At 51.5% G+C, this 15,349-nt stretch overlaps 1 protein-coding gene across 1 annotated transcript; it reads left to right on the forward strand.

The window, feature by feature from the left end:
• Positions 1-3,185: 3,185 nt before the first annotated feature.
• Positions 3,186-14,283, forward strand: RING1 (ring finger protein 1). The gene is made up of 7 exons (XM_053378733.1): positions 3,186-3,300; positions 4,356-4,439; positions 5,279-5,439; positions 6,858-7,073; positions 9,804-10,100; positions 11,561-11,729; positions 13,695-14,283. Exons 2-7 carry the CDS (start codon positions 4,362-4,364, stop codon positions 13,794-13,796), a joined length of 1,023 nt encoding a protein of 340 aa, XP_053234708.1. The 5' UTR covers positions 3,186-3,300; positions 4,356-4,361; the 3' UTR covers positions 13,797-14,283.
• Positions 14,284-15,349: the final 1,066 nt, after the last annotated feature.

Here is a 15,349-nt window from a genome sequence, read left to right on the forward strand (position 1 = left end):
GACAGAATCGCAGAGCTGGAGGGGGACCCCGCGAGGGCACCCATCCCAACCCACTGAATTGCGCGGGTCTCAGTGGCAGAGAATGCCGGTTTTGCAAGCGGAAGGTGGGGGGGGGGCAGCGTCCTTTTGTTGGATTAACAGTTTTAATTGGATTTTGAATAAACGTGCAAGCAATCGTTCCTTCTCTGGGTTTGGTCGTGTTGTTATTTTGCTGAGCGGAATGTGCAAAACGATGTTTCCGAAAATGTTAATAAAAATAAAAGGATTACAAAAACAAACCAACATGCAATCTCTCTCTCTCTCTCTCTTTAGGCTGGGGGGCACTAGCTATGAACCGCTCAGAGGGGCTGGAGGAACCCGGTCTGATAGGAGGAGAAGAAATAATAAAATTAAAAATGAGTATGATTATTGCGGAACCCAAGCGGCGATGGCCCCCCCAAATTTAGGGGACTCCCCTAAGTTGTCCTAACTCGTGTTTAGCCCCGCGTCAAACTTGCTTTGGGGCCCGAGAGCGTTCAAGATGGGGAAGCAACGGACGGCCTCTGAGCATGCACAGAGTTCTTTCCCCGCAGGGCTGAGGAGCCCCCACCGGCCAGACCCAAAGCGGAGAGAGGGAGCCAAGTCCTTTGCAAAAATGCCGTCCCAAATAGGGCTTTGCTTTCCCCCGGCCCAACTCTGCGCCCCCCTGAGCAGAGAGGGGGCTGGGACCTTTGGAGGGTGGTGGGATAGCGGCTGCTGGAGGAGCCGCACAAGGCAGCGGACCCCCCCTTCCCGCCCCCTATAATCCCTGCCCAGGCCCCTTTCAGTGGGGACAATGGGGCAGGCAGAGTCTGGGTGGTCTCCCCGGCCCCTTTCAAACTAGCTGTCAGTGTTGGCCAAAGACGCCCTGCCAAGCCTGTCAGACCCTCCCCTCTCGGGGGCTGCCGCTTCCTTCCCCACAGATCTTTCTCTGGGGTCGGTGGGGGGGGGCGCCTGTCTGTCTTCCTCCCCACAACCCGCCACTTGCGCTCTTTCTGGGAGCGATGATTTGCCGCAGGCGGTTTCTGTTCTTGCCGCGGAATAAGGCGCACGGAAATGGGCAAGCCTCCGGGTGCCACAGGTCTCTTCTTCAGCCAGAGAGAGAGAGGATTTCTGACCAGACAGAGGCCGGCCCATGCCTGCGCCACGCACCCACCACACAATTATGGGAACCCTGGTTCATTAAGGGCACTGAGAATGGCAGCTCCTCATGAGGAACTACAGTTCCCAAGATTCGTGGGGTGTAGCTTTCCAACAGGACGCCGCGGGGCTTGTGTTCAGATTGGCCAGGCCAAATCTCCCCAAACCCCGCCTGCCGTTTAACCAAGGCCTGCTGGACTACAACTCCCGACAACCGGAGCCAGCGATGATGGGAATTGTAGTATGGGATCATCGCCAGTCCGGCGCCCAGCATTTCACAGAGGGCAACCAGGCGCCAGGACTGGGAAGAAGGAGCAGCCACAAGCACAGCTCTTGCCTCCCCCTCCTCCAAAATGGGACCCCCCCCCAGCCCTTATCCGGTTCCATCAGAATGAGAGACGCGCACAAATCTGCGAGCTTTCGGATGCCACAAGTCTCTTCTTTAGCCGGGATATTCCGGAACTGGAATACTAATAGCTAATGTGTGAAACGTGCGGGGATAAGCAAGGAAGTAATGAAAGAATCAATTGAATAATGATTAAACTACAGCAACACAACAAGAAGATGGAAGAAATTGAAAAAAATATATTGAGATCACACACGGGTGAAGGGGAGTGGGGAATTTATAAAAATGTCTAATATAATATTTCTAATTGCGTTGCATTTAAAGGGAAGTCTATAGCAATTAGGTATATTTTAATCTAGTCAGCTATGTAATAGGCTTATGTTACAAAAGGAATGTGGATTTTGAATCTGATGTTTGTAATTCTTTTTCGGTTTTGGAATAAAGTTTTAATAATAATAATAATAATAATAATAATAATAATAATAGCTGCTCTGGGCGGCTTCCAACAAGGATTAAAAATGCATCAAAATGTCACACATCAAAAACTTCCCTGAACAGGGTTCCTTGAGAGACGGCCGTCCAAATTCAGGCAAAAATTCAGGCAAGCCTGCCCAGATATTTAAAAAGGAGGTATTATTATTATTAGTTGCAGGTGGGCAGCCGCGTTGGTCTGCCGTAGTCGAAACAAAATAAAAAATATATCTTTCCAGTAGCACCTTAGAGACCAACTAAAGTTTGTTATTGGTACCTGCAGGTATCAGGGCAGTTCAGAGGATAAAATTACCAAATAATCAAAATAAAAACAGAAACAACCCAAAAACCCGCCCCCGCCCCAAATAAGTCTTACATCTGTTTTTGGTCGACTGTTATTTCAACTTTTCAAAACTGCCAACTTGTCACAGTTGATTAACTTCGTTGATCATCTCATTAACCTTATTGATAAATTTTTTTCCTTCTTTTTTTGTGTCTGATCTGACTCTGTGCAAGATTGTAATTACGTGCTTTTTATTTTTCCAATAAAGAATACGTGTTTTAAAATTGATAATCTTATGGTCTTTTCCTGTAAGCCGCTTTGAGGTTTTCCGCAGTCTAGCGGTTTGTGGGTTTTCCTAAATAAATCGCAAGCACATCAGTAATTAAGTAAAAATAAGTCAAAGCACATCTCTTCTGCTTCTGATTATGCTCAAGGCTTCTCCATCCTTTTCGCCGGTCCTGTAAATATTTCCGGCGAGCCGCCCGGAGGCTGAGTCACAAATCGAGCGGAAAAGGAAGCAGGAGGAGGCAGGGGGAGATCGGGTCGCGGGGGGTTGGGATGGATGACCCCTAGGGGTCCCACGCAACTCCACGATTCTGCGATCCAATGAAAAGCGTCGCTTTAAATCTGCCCCAAGTGACCCGGGACGGATCCATCACCGGCGCAGGCTGCTGTCCACCCGGGGAAGCTGTCTTGGGGGTGGGGGGTCCGCCCCATTGAAGTGGGGGGCGGGCTGTGTGCCCTCCTTCCTCTCTTCTGGCCCCTTTCTGCCCCCAGCCAGCCACCCAACCGGTGCAGCTCCCGGGCTGCACCGGACGAGCAGCCGCCTGCCTGCCTGCCCCGCGCGCGGGCGGGGGAGGCGGGGGGTGGGGAGACCCCCTTCTCTCTTTCTGTGCTCTGTGACGTCACCGCGGGGGCGGGGAGAGGAAGTGACGCGGCCTCGGAGGTTCCCACCCTCTCCCGCCTCCGGAGGAGGAGAAGGAGGAGGAAGACGGAGAAGGAGACGGAGAGGCGCCTCCGGGGATCCCGGGGGTCCCAGCAGGTAGGGGGATCCCCCTCCCGGAGTGGGGGGGCAGAGGGAGCCCCGGAGCCCCTCCCTGGGGGGCGGGGGCGGAGGGGCCTGGGGGACGCCCCCGTCCTGCCCCAAAGGAGAGCCGAGCGCGCCTCCCTTCCAGCCCCGGAGCCCCTGGGCTGCAACGCTGCTCCGATCCGGGGCTGGTTTGGTTTCTCCACCCCCTTTGACTGGGGGTCTCTGAGCACGTGCAGAGTGCAGCTCCCAATCTTCCCGCGGAACAGCCTCCCCCAGTCCCGTCGAGGGGGTTACCCCTGAGCACGTGCAGAGCCCGAGTGCGCGCGCTTATCTCTTATATGCAGACCTATCACAAGAGTTCGTTGCCGCTTGATCTGCAGACAGAACGGCGGCAGCAGCAACCTCAGGATGCTTTGCGCAGAAATTAATAACATCATCCCAGAATCATGGAACGGTATAGCTGGAAGGGATCCTGAGGGTCATCTAGTCCAACCCCCTGTAACGCAGGGGTTTTTTTTTGTCCGACGTGGGGCTCGAACCCACAGCTCTGAGATCTGCCAAACAGAAGAATGAGCAGCGCTAATCTGAGACTTTCCAAAAGTGGGAGTAGCAAGAGATTAACACTCCTTTATAAACGAGGAGGAGCAGTGCCTCTGAGCATGTACGGAGGACCAAGGGGTTAGGGGTAAGCCCCTTTGTGGTCTGCGACTGGAGAATGCTGCTGTGCACACACACAAACACCCCAGGCTCAAACCCTGCTTGCATCTCCAGTTTAAAAAAGATCAATATTGTGGGAGCAACCCCCCCAAAGAAACCCAGAGGTGCTGCCAGACTGGCAATCCCCCCTGTGCCCGGCTTGGTACATTCCCATCCCTGTGCGCTGGTGCTGCTTTTGCACTCAGCTCCCTTCCACTTCTGGGCTTTTTCAAGTTTGGCCCCTGGGAGAATGGACGGGGCTGGGCTCTCGCAGTGCCGGGGTTGGATTGGATGACCCTCGGGACCCCTTCCGACCCGACGGTTCTCTGAGAATTTAAACAGCGCTTCTCTTTCCTGCCTCGAACCCGCAGCCCGCCATGGCGACGCCGGCCAACGTGCAGAGTGCCAGCAAGACCTGGGAGCTTAGCCTGTATGAACTTCACCGGACGCCGCAGGTGAGGAAGAGGAGCAGGCCTGACGCCAGGGGGGTGGGCCTGGGTTTGGGGCAGGGGCTGCAAGGGACCTTGAAAGAACACCCTTTCTCTTGATCTTCCCCGCCCCTCAAATATCCGGGTCTGGTGGGAAGATCTTCTAAGTCTCTCTCCAGGTCCCAGATTTAAGGGATCACAAATTAGGTAGCTGTGTTGGTGGGAGTTTTTGTAATTTATTTTTCTTAATTGCCTTCAGTTTGTTTCCTTTTAGTTATTTATTTGTACTTTGCTAGAGGAAAAAACACAATTGGAAGGGCATCTTGCGCTAATGTGCTTCCTGCTAAGAAGTTCCATTCCTTCTTACCTTTAAGAGTTTCTACATAAGTTGTATGCTGTCCTGGGCGTTTGTGTGTAGGAAATCAACCAAGACTTTCTGACTTGTCCAAGTCCTTTGTTTTTATTGATTTCTCTCCACACTGCTGTTTTTTTGTTTATTGTTTACTCATTCTCCCATGCATTTTTGTGCTCGTGCTGATCGTTTCCATGCTGTCCACTGCCTGGAGATTTTGGAAGCATTAAATCAAGCGGTTCACAAATGCTTTAGAATGAATAGATTCATAATAATAAAGATTCTCAAGCTTTTGCAGCAAAAAAACCAGGGTGGTTGCCGGTGGGCTTCTGGAATCACAGAATCGTAAGTTTGGAATCTCAGCTGAAGCATCGCTGACAGGCGGTCAAAGAATTGTAGAATTGTTGAGCTGGGAGGGGGACGCCAGCGGTCATCTAGCTCAACCCACTGCAAGGCCGGCCACGCTCCCATTTTGCTCCCTGGAAGCTCAGTGAGGAAGCGCTCTCTTTTTCAGGAGGCCGTAATGGACGGGACGGAGATTGCCGTCTCCCCACGAAGCCTCCACAGCGAGCTGATGTGCCCCATCTGCCTCGACATGCTGAAGCACACCATGACCACCAAGGAGTGCCTGCACCGGTTCTGCTCCGACTGCATCGTGACGGCCCTGCGGAGCGGGTGCGTGGGGCCCGGGGGCTGGCAGAGAGGCAGGTCCCAGAAAAGCCCGTCCCGAGTTCCCGCAAGTGAGCTGGTCCCAAGCTGTCCGGGGCTACTCGCGAATCTGTCCCGACTACAAATGGGTACCTGGTCCGAAATCCGTGACTGACAGTTGCATTTCTCTTGAAGCAACAGTTAAAAATATATATACAGTCATACCTTGGGTTACAGATACTTCAGGCTGTGTTTTTTCAGGTTACAGAAAAAACTTGGATGTACTGGAACGGGTTACTTCCAGGTTTCGGGGGTCGCACCTGCGCAGAAGCGCTAAATTGTGCTTTGCGCATGCACAGAACCCCCGAATTGCAACCCGTGCATGCGCAAGACGCGCCACTGCAGGTTGCGAACATGCATCCCGCACGGATTGCGTTCGCAACCCGAGCGTCCACTGCAAATTAAAACTTAGTCACTAACATATAAGATAAAATTATCATTTAAGGCCTTAATTATTATGATAGTACAGCTTGTTCCCCAAGTTTTATGGCAATCGCACAGAATTTGGCCACCCTTAACGTGACCTCAGGATCCTTGTCCCTTACCAGGGATTTTAGACATTGAAGTTCGGATTCATTTGGAGATTTTTGCATAAATACCAAGCGTATCTCCCCGTAGAAACAGCAGCGTAACAAGGCATGAGAGACAGTTTCTACCTCCATCCAGCCGCAGGGGCAGACTCGTTCCGCGTATTATGGTTTACCCTCGAATCTGCCCTGCAATAAGGCAGATGGCAGCACGTTGAATCTAGCGAGGGTAAATGACCGTCTGTATTTGGGTATTTGTAATTTTGACAAATAGTTTGCTGGGGTAAATCCTCTCCCATTATCTTTTATTGCCGGGTGTTTATTCATCTCACTCACGCGGCAATGGGAGCAGCAGCTCTTACTGCCAGAAAGTTTTTTCCTGATGTTGCATAATAATAATAATAGTAATTTTATTTATACCCCACTCTCCCCAGCCAAGACCGGGCTCAGGGCGGCTAACACCAAATATAAAAATAATTGATTAGAATACAGTTTAAAAAACAAAATTAAAATACAACATTAAAACATTAAAATGCAGCCGCATTTCAGTGGAACGCAATCAAAAACTTTTGGGGGGATAAAAAGGTGAAGTCTTCACCAAAGCTAACTATCCAGACTGGTCCTACATGGGCCAGAAAAAAGCCAGGGGAAGTCCCCAGGTAGGAGTTCCAACGCAGAAGGAGAAAGGAAAAAAAGAAAAGAAAAAAATCCCCTTTCTTGTAACTTGAAGCCACGGTTTGAGTCCTACCCTCCCTGAAGCAGGGAGTTTCAAGCGCTGCAGCCCCGCAACCCTTTCCTGCTGCTTCTTCGCGCTCGGCCCGCACCTTGATTTCCGTTTCCCGGTTTCCTCCGCCTCAGGAACAAGGAGTGCCCAACCTGCCGCAAGAAGCTGGTCTCCAAGCGCTCCCTGCGCCCCGACCCGAACTTTGACGCCCTCATCTCCAAGATCTACCCCAGCCGGGACGAGTACGAGGCGCACCAAGACCGCGTCCTGGCCAAGCTCAACCGCCTGCACAACCAGCAGGCCCTGCGCAGCAGCATGGAGGAGGGGCTCAAGATGCAGGCCATGAACAGGTACGGGGGCTCAGGCTGGGGGGGGGGGAGGTCTCCCGCCCTGACCCCGAGAGAGGTCCACGTCCTCTCGAGATTCGCAGCCAGATCCCTTTCGGATCTCCTCTGGGTCTTCCCAGCACAACCTTGTTATTTGGGACCACATGTCTGGAGGCGGATGGAGGATGGATGGCAGCCAACAGATTGAGGTTGAATCCTGACAAGACAGAAGTATTGTTTTTGGGGGACAGGGGGCGGGTGGTGTGGGGGATTCCCTGTTCCTGAATAGGGTAACTGTGCCCCTGAAGGACCAGGTGCGCAGCCTGGGAGTCATTTTGGACTCACAGCTGTCCATGGGGATGCAGGTCAATTCTGTGCCCAGGGCAGCTGTTTACCAGCTCTACCTGGTATGCAGGATGAGACCCTATCTGCCCGCAGACTGCCTCGCCAGAGTGGTGCATGCTCTGGTTATCTCCCGCTTGGACTACTGCCATGCACTCTATGTGGGGCTACCTTTGAAGGTGACCCGAAAACTGCAACTAATCCAGAATGTGGCAGCTAGACTGGTGAGTGGGAGCAGCCAAGACCACATAACAACACCAGTCTTGAAAGACCTACATTGGCTCCCAGTACATTTCCGAGCACAATTCAGTGTTGGTGCTGACCTTTAAAGCCCTAAACAGCCTCAGTCCAGTATACCTGAAGGAGCGTCTCCACCCCCATCGTTCTGCCCGGGCGCTGAGGTCCAGCTCCGAGGGCCTTCTGGCGGTTCCCTCCCTGCGAGAAGCCAAGTTACAGGGAACCAGGCAGAGGGCCTTCTCGGTGGTGGCGCCCGCCCTGTGGAACGCCCTCCCACCAGATGTCAAAGAGAATAACAACTGCCAGACTTTTAGAAGACATCTGAAGGCAGCCCTGCTTAGGGAAACTTTTAATGTTTAATAGGTTATTGTATTTTAGTGTTTTGTTCGAAGCCGCCCAGAGTGCGCAGGGTATGTATGTATGTATGTATAAATAAATAAAATAAAATAAATAAATAAACAAATAAAAATAATAATAATAATAATAATAATAATAATAATAATAATAATAATTCATTCTGCTTTTACAAAATCTACTGGCACATTTGGAAAGCTAAACAGGGTCCAGTTTGGTTTCAGATTGGATTGGGGGGTGGCTGTGTGTTGAGATCCCTGCTTTATAGGGGGTTGGCGTAGATGACCTTCTGGGTCCCTTCCAACTCTACAATTCCATGATTCTATAGGAATCCAAAAGCAGCTGGAAGCTCCCCCCTTTTTTTTACAGAAACGGATGGAATTTGCAAGCTCGTTTATTTATTTATTTCGTTTACCATTTATATCTTCCGAAAGGAGCTCCAGAGGGTGGGGCAGAGGGATCAGAACGGCAAAAACCATTCCGATTAAAACGCCATAAATAAACGTGTAGAAACAATTCAGCATTTCAGACATCCGGAATAATTTAAAAGCAACCCCACCTGATTTTGAGGTTGACACACTGCAGGCAGATGCTGAAGCCAGCTGCTGGCAGGATGGCAGAGTAGATGGGGGGGCATATATTTAATTTCATTTAGCAGGATCTATGTGCTGCTTAATGAATAAAAGTCTCTTCATGCAATAGTATTTTCACTAAAAATAAAAAACCAGTGGCAGGGAGTAAACCAGGTAAAGCTGACAATAATATTATGAAAAGAGAGACTAAAAGCAAAAGACACGCAAATTTCAGCAATTGCCATAGGGGATTATTTTTTTAAATGCCGTGCAGATTATTTCTTTGTTCACGTTCATAAATGCATAAGTATATCCTCCAGAGAAAACAATTCCCAGGGTGTCTGGAGTGAAGATTATTAGGTGTGTTTTCAAGAAACTCGACTTCTTCTCTTCTGACTGCAAATGGCTTGATTTTAATATTTTTCTGCTGAGGCCACTTTCCCTGGGATCTAGTGCTGAAAGGAGGTGCTTAGTAAATCTAATAATAGAGGATTTATTATTATTATTATTATTATTATTATTATTATTATTACCCAGACATGTAGAATCATGGGATGGTAGACTTAGAAGGCACACCAGGGTTCATCTAGTCTGACCCCCTTCGATACAGGAATGTCAGCTAGCAACAGCAGCAGCAGTAATAAGTATTCATAGATTTCTTTAAAGGCGTTGTAAGCCGGTAGATGTGGTGATGTTTTGATTGTAATTACCTGTGTTCTTAATCTCGTGTGTGTGTGTGTGTGTGTGTGCGCGTGTGCATTTCATAGCTTTTTCTCTACTGCCTTTTATATGTTTTTCAGCTGTTTCTATCTTATCTTTAAGCTGCCCTGAGTCCAGTCTGGGGAAGAAAAATACATATAATTAATAATAATGCAAGATTAATAATATGCAATAGAAAACCTTGTTGTCCTTTTGCCATACTTTCTTCTTCCAACCGGCTTTGGGGAATCCTATAAACCTGCGTCCTTTAATAGACCATATATTTATCTTGTTAATGCTTCATTGTTTTTTAATGGCTGCTCTCCCACCCCAATGTTTTTTTAGCGCTTTCTGCTTCAGGTTTGAGCTGCCATGAGTCCCCTGGAAGGGAAAGAGGCAGGATAGAAACGAACATAACCATAACTGTACAATGGAATCATGAGGCAGGGAGTTCCGCTGGAGCTTTTGCTAGTGTTATTCGGCTGGTGGGCTTGCCCTGCCGATCCAGGGGGTGGTGGTGACGCTCCCGCCTCTTTCCTCCCGCCTCCAGGGGGCAGCGTGCCCGGAAGCACCCCCAAGAGTCGGACAACACCACCTTCAGCGGGGCGGAGGACAACTGCGACAGCCGCTCCCACCTCAGCAACGCCTCGGCCCCCAGCCAGATCGAGGCCGGGCCCAGCTGCAAGCGCTCACGGGCCTCGGATGAGTCGTGCGCCGAGCCGGAGACCTCGCACGAGGGGGGCCGCCGGAGCCCCGAGCCAGGAGCCGAGCCCGGCAGCAGCGAGATTGAGCTGGTCTTCCAGCCTCACCCCGTCCTGGTGGAGAAGGGAGCCTATGCCCAGACCAGGTGAGCGGGGGGCAGTGGGGACCCTCTTGACCCGTCCAGGGGGGCTCACAAGCACACCCACCCCAGTGGGAGGCCACCTTGGGCGCTGGGGAAGGTTGCCGGGGGGTCGTTGGGCTGGAAGGGACCCCCGGGGGTTATCCCGGCGACTGGGGAACCCCCGCCAGATGGGTGGGGAAATCCGACGGCAAAAAACAAGGACACCAGCCGGGAATAGCAGAGCAAAAGATCAGCCAGGAGGCTTGGTCTTGATTGAAGACTGTCGCGACAGGACTCCCACCTGCCACCAGGTGGAACAAGATGGAAGCCCCCAACAAAAGAGAACCCAAACTTTTATTAGCTGCTGATCCCCATGTCTAGGGGGACACAGGTGGCGCTGTGGGTTAAACCACAGAGCCTAAGACTTGCCGATCAGAAGGTCGGCAGTTCGAATCCCCGCGACGGGGTGAGCTCTCATTGCTCGGTCCCTGCTCCTGCCAACCTAGCAGTTTGAAAGCACGTCAAAGTGCAAGTAGATAAATAGGTACCGTTCCGGCGGGAAGGTAAACGGCGTTTCCGTGCGCTGCTCTGGTTCGCCAGAAGCGGCTTAGTCATGCTGGCCACGTGACCCGGGAGCTGTACGCTGGCTCCCTCGGCCAATAAAGCGAGATGAGCGCCGCAACCCCAGAGTCGGCCACGACTGGACCTAACAGTCAGGGGTCCCTTTATCTTTTAATCCCCATGTTACCCCCCAAAAAAAACTACATCACTCATACGTCACGGTTACATCATGAAAGGGGAGGTCTGGTGGCAGGAATCAGAGCACCCTGGACCCTGCCCCATGGTTCCCCTTGCCCTCCACCAAACACCCATCCAGTGTAACAAAAAATATATTTACTTTTCCCTGTTCCCGGCCAAGTTCATCACACCCTTTTCTCTTCATCTGGGTTTGTTATTTCTGGAACGGCTACCTGTCTGGCACTCAGGTACCAGGAGGCCAGGGATTCTCCCTCAGGCAGAGGGGCTGCTGAGGAGCTGAGCTCATATGTCTAGATGAATTTCTGAAGTTTTCCCAGTGAGCCAGTACACAGATACATTTATCATCGAATTCTTAGATTTGGTATCATGCAGCAAAGGCCCTTTGAATAGATAGGAAGAAACTGTGGCAAAGTGTTTTGTGGGGACACGTCACAAAAGTCACAAAAGTGATGGTGCTGGTTTTGGTAGTGGGCTGCATGTGCATGAGATCTGCTGGAGGGGCAACCCCCCCCAACCTATACATGAATTCCTGCAACAGGTATAAATAATAAATTATTATTATTATTATTATTATTATTATTATTATTATTATTATCCAGTCCAACCCACAGCCCAGCCTCTTGTTCCAGCATCTCCAAGGAAGGGGAGCCCACCGCCGAGTCCTAAGACCCCCCCACTCCACCCCACAACTTCCTCCCCTAACTCTGCCTCTCCCTCCCTGCCAGGTACGTCAAGACCACGGCCAACGCCACGGTGGACCACCTCTCCAAATACCTGGCCCTGCGCATCGCCCTGGAAGAGGCTCCGGGGGCCGGGTCAGAAGCCCCCGCCCTGGAGGACGTCAGCGAGAAGCAGTACACCATCTACATCACCACGGCCGGGGGGGCCTTCACGGTAACAGCCGGGCGGGGGGGGGGGCGTGCCGGACATTGATGAGGAGGTAGAGGGGTTCTGGGTTCGAGACCCTGAGACGGAACCGGTTGCTGCCTGGCTGGGCTGGTTGAGCTTCCCTGGGGGAGGAGCTTTTTTTGGGGGGGGGTCTCAGGATCAGGGTTTTCCTTCTCCTAGACGGGCTACTTTATTTGATACGATGCAATAAGAGCATAGAAATATATTTCGCAGTTAATCCATATACTGTTCACCTACTGAAAGGGCTTCTAAGCTGTTTGCTGGGGTAAAGATCAAATGGCGCGTTGTTCAAACCCACGACGGGAGGACGGCTCCGTCCGAGCCTTAAAATAAACGGGGGCTGCAAAGGTCGTTTGCACTGTCAAGGGTCATCTAGCCCAACCTGCTGCCATTTGCCCAGCACGGCACTCGAACCCAGAACCCTGAGATTCAGAGTCTCTTGCTCTACCCACCGAGTTGTCCCAGGTCCACATAAAGTGTAAAAAGTAATGGGGTTAAAAGACAAAAAGGAAAAGGAAGCTGTAGGCTTATTTTATTTTTATCTTTATTTTTATCTTATTTCTATCTTTATTTTATTTTTATCATTTTCCTTTTTTCCTTTTTGTCTTTCTCTCCTCTTTCACTCCATTTATTATTATTATGATTATTAATTAGACTAATTCGGTTTTCATTGTTTCATATGAGATATACCGTATTTTTCGCTCTATAGGACGCACCTTGTTTTAGAGGGGGAGAACAGGGGGGGGGAAATCTCCTCCTCTCTGCCCAGCGCCCCTTCAGCGAAGCGAGAGGAGAAACTGAGCCCCTTCCATTTCTCCTCCCGCTTAGCTGAAGGGACGCTGCGCAGAGAGGGGGAGAATCCCCCCCTTGTTTTCCCCCTCTAAAACAAGGTGCCGTTCAAGGTGCGTTCAGCCGCCTTCAGGCGGCTACCTGGGAAGCCTGGAGAGCGAGTGTGTGAGTGCGCCGACCCCTCTCGCTCTCCAGGCTTCAGGTTCCTTTCGACCTGCTCTTTGGGGCTGGCGGGGAAGCCCAGGGCTATGGCTTCTATAGCCCCTCGCACCCTCTCCCGGCTGGAGAGGTGGCGCGCGGCTATGGCAATACCCCCACCTCCCACAAAAGCCCACAGGAGCCGCGCACCCTTTAAGGAGCGCGCGGCTCCTGTGGGCTTTTCTACGAGGAGGGAGAAGGGACTGACTAGCCATGGAAAAGCCCGCAAGAGCCGCGCGGAGCTTGTGTGCGGCTTTTGGGGGCTTTTCCTGCCTGCCTCCCCCCTGCATTCGCCCCATAGGACGCACACACATTTCCCCTTCATTTTTGGAGGGGGAAAAGTGCATCCTATAGAGCGAAAAATACGGTATATACAAGAAGCTCCAGGTGAGGCCGAACGTTTGCCTAAGCAGTTTTCTGTTCAGCCGCCGGCGGGTTGCCAGTGCAGATGGGGGAATCTCATATTTTGCCAATCTCTTTATTTTGGTGGTGGGAAATAATTTTTATTTGCAGAATTAGAACATTACAAAACACATATCCATATTTAGAGATTTCTCTGAATTCCCTGGGTCCTTTTGCCAACCTTTCTAACTGCATATTATCCCATAAAATCCATGCTTTATATCTCTCCATCTTGCCCATGATAATTACATTTCGCCAATCTCATTATGTTGCGAAACCCCACCCCCCCAGATCTGCAGGCACAGGGCAGCATGCAGAGTTAATAAAGAAAATAAAAAACAAATGTTTCTGCGGGGAAACAGCCTGCCCCACTGCAAGCTGATAGCCATAGCTGGCCGCTTTTCCCTTTCCTTGCGAGGAATCCTATTCAGTATAAAGGAATTTCCCTTTAAAAAAGAGAAACGTTGATAGCCCCCCTGCCAGTCTGTGGTGAAAGGGGGCAGAAGGGGGGGGGCTTCTCTTCTGCACTCCCAACGCCGCTGCTTCTCCTTTTTCCCGCAGACCCTGAACGGATCCGTCACTTTGGAGCTGGTGAACGAGAAGTACTGGAAGTTGAGCAAGCCCCTTGAGCTGTACTATGCCCCCACCAAGGAGCAGAAATGAGGGCCGAGACCCCCCCCACAAGACTGTTGGGCTAACAGCAAAAGAGGGGGGCACCGGCATGCCCCCCCCGCCACGGGGACTCAGACGAGGAAGACGAGGAGGAGGACGGAGATGAAAGCGCTTTGCAAGGGGTGGGGGGGTGCCGAAATGGCTGAAACTGCTCCCCCCCCCACTCCCATCGCTTCCGGCACACTTAGCCCCCCCCCAGAAAGGACTGATGCCCCCCCAAAGAAGGCTGGGGGTGGGGGAGCGCGATGGCATCCCAACCCTCTCTGTTTTGGCTTCCCCAAAGGACGGGTGCCCCCTCCCTGAGCAGGGATGATTGGGGGGGGCGCCTTGCAATGGTGGGGGGCAAGATGGGGTGCTGCTGCTGCTGCTGCTGCTTGGACCAGATATTTCTCTCTGGCCTTTTTACAGCTGTTATCTCCCTCCCCCCCTTTTTGTGGAATTTAATTCATCAAGGAGTTTTTTTAGCCTCTTTGAAAGACTGGAGCCTCTCTCTCTCTCTCTCTCTCTCTCTCTCTCTCTCTCTCTCACTCACTAGGAGGTGGGGCAGGGCCAGGTGGGCATGCAGACCCCACAATCCCAAAATTGTAGGTCTGCAAGTGAACCCCAGAGGTCCTCTAGTCCCACCCCGTGCAATGCAGGAGTATCAGCTAAAGCATCCATGCCAGGTGGCTCTAATAATACATGAAATGTAATTTAGTTAACCCGTTAAGAGAGGAGCCTGGCATTACTTCTGACCTCAGTTGTGGACCTGGAAGGGAACCCCAGAGGTCATCTAGCCCAACCCCGCGCAATGCAGGAATATGCAGCTGTTCCTTAAGGGGCTGGAACTTGCCACCTTGGTGTATCTCCCTTGAAAGCCTGCCTTACCTGGGCGGTTGGAGCCCCTGGCCCTTCCTCGTAATCCGGCAGGTATCTGCCGTGTGAGGTTTTGAGCAAAGGGCCCTCCTCACCCCTTCTCTCTCTAGGGCCTCTGGCAAACCCTGGGAAATCTCAAGTTGCTAGATCTCAAGGAACTGGATTTTTTTTTCCTTCCTGTGCTCACTACTCCAAAAAGACCAGGGGTGTTTTGTTGCCACAAACTAAGAGGTATAGCCAGATCAATAACAACAGAACACAGGTGACGAGTCCCTTTTTGTGTGTGTCCCCACATGGGTGGCGCTGTGGGTTAAACCACAGAGCCTAGGACTTGCCGATCAGAAGGTTGGCGGTTCGAATCCCCGCGATGGGGTGAGCGCCCTTTGTCTGGTCCCTGCTCCTGCCAACCTAGCAGTTCGAAAGCACGTCCAAGTGCAAGTAGATAAATAGGTACCGTTCCGGCGGGAAGGTAAACGCCGTTTCCGTGTCCTGCTCTGGTTCGCCAGAAGCGGCTTAGTCCTGCTGGCCACATGACCCAGAAGCTGTATGCCGGCTCCCTCGGCCAGTAAAGCGAGATGAGCGCCGCAACCCCAGAGTCGGTCACGACTGGACCTAATGTTCGACAGTGGAATTTGCTGCCAAGGAGTGTGGTGGAGTCTCCTTCTTTGGAGGTCTTTAAGCAGAGGCTT

This window comes from Podarcis raffonei, chromosome 2 (assembly GCF_027172205.1).
Source record: "Podarcis raffonei isolate rPodRaf1 chromosome 2, rPodRaf1.pri, whole genome shotgun sequence".
Classification (NCBI taxonomy): Eukaryota; Metazoa; Chordata; class Lepidosauria; order Squamata; family Lacertidae; genus Podarcis; species Podarcis raffonei.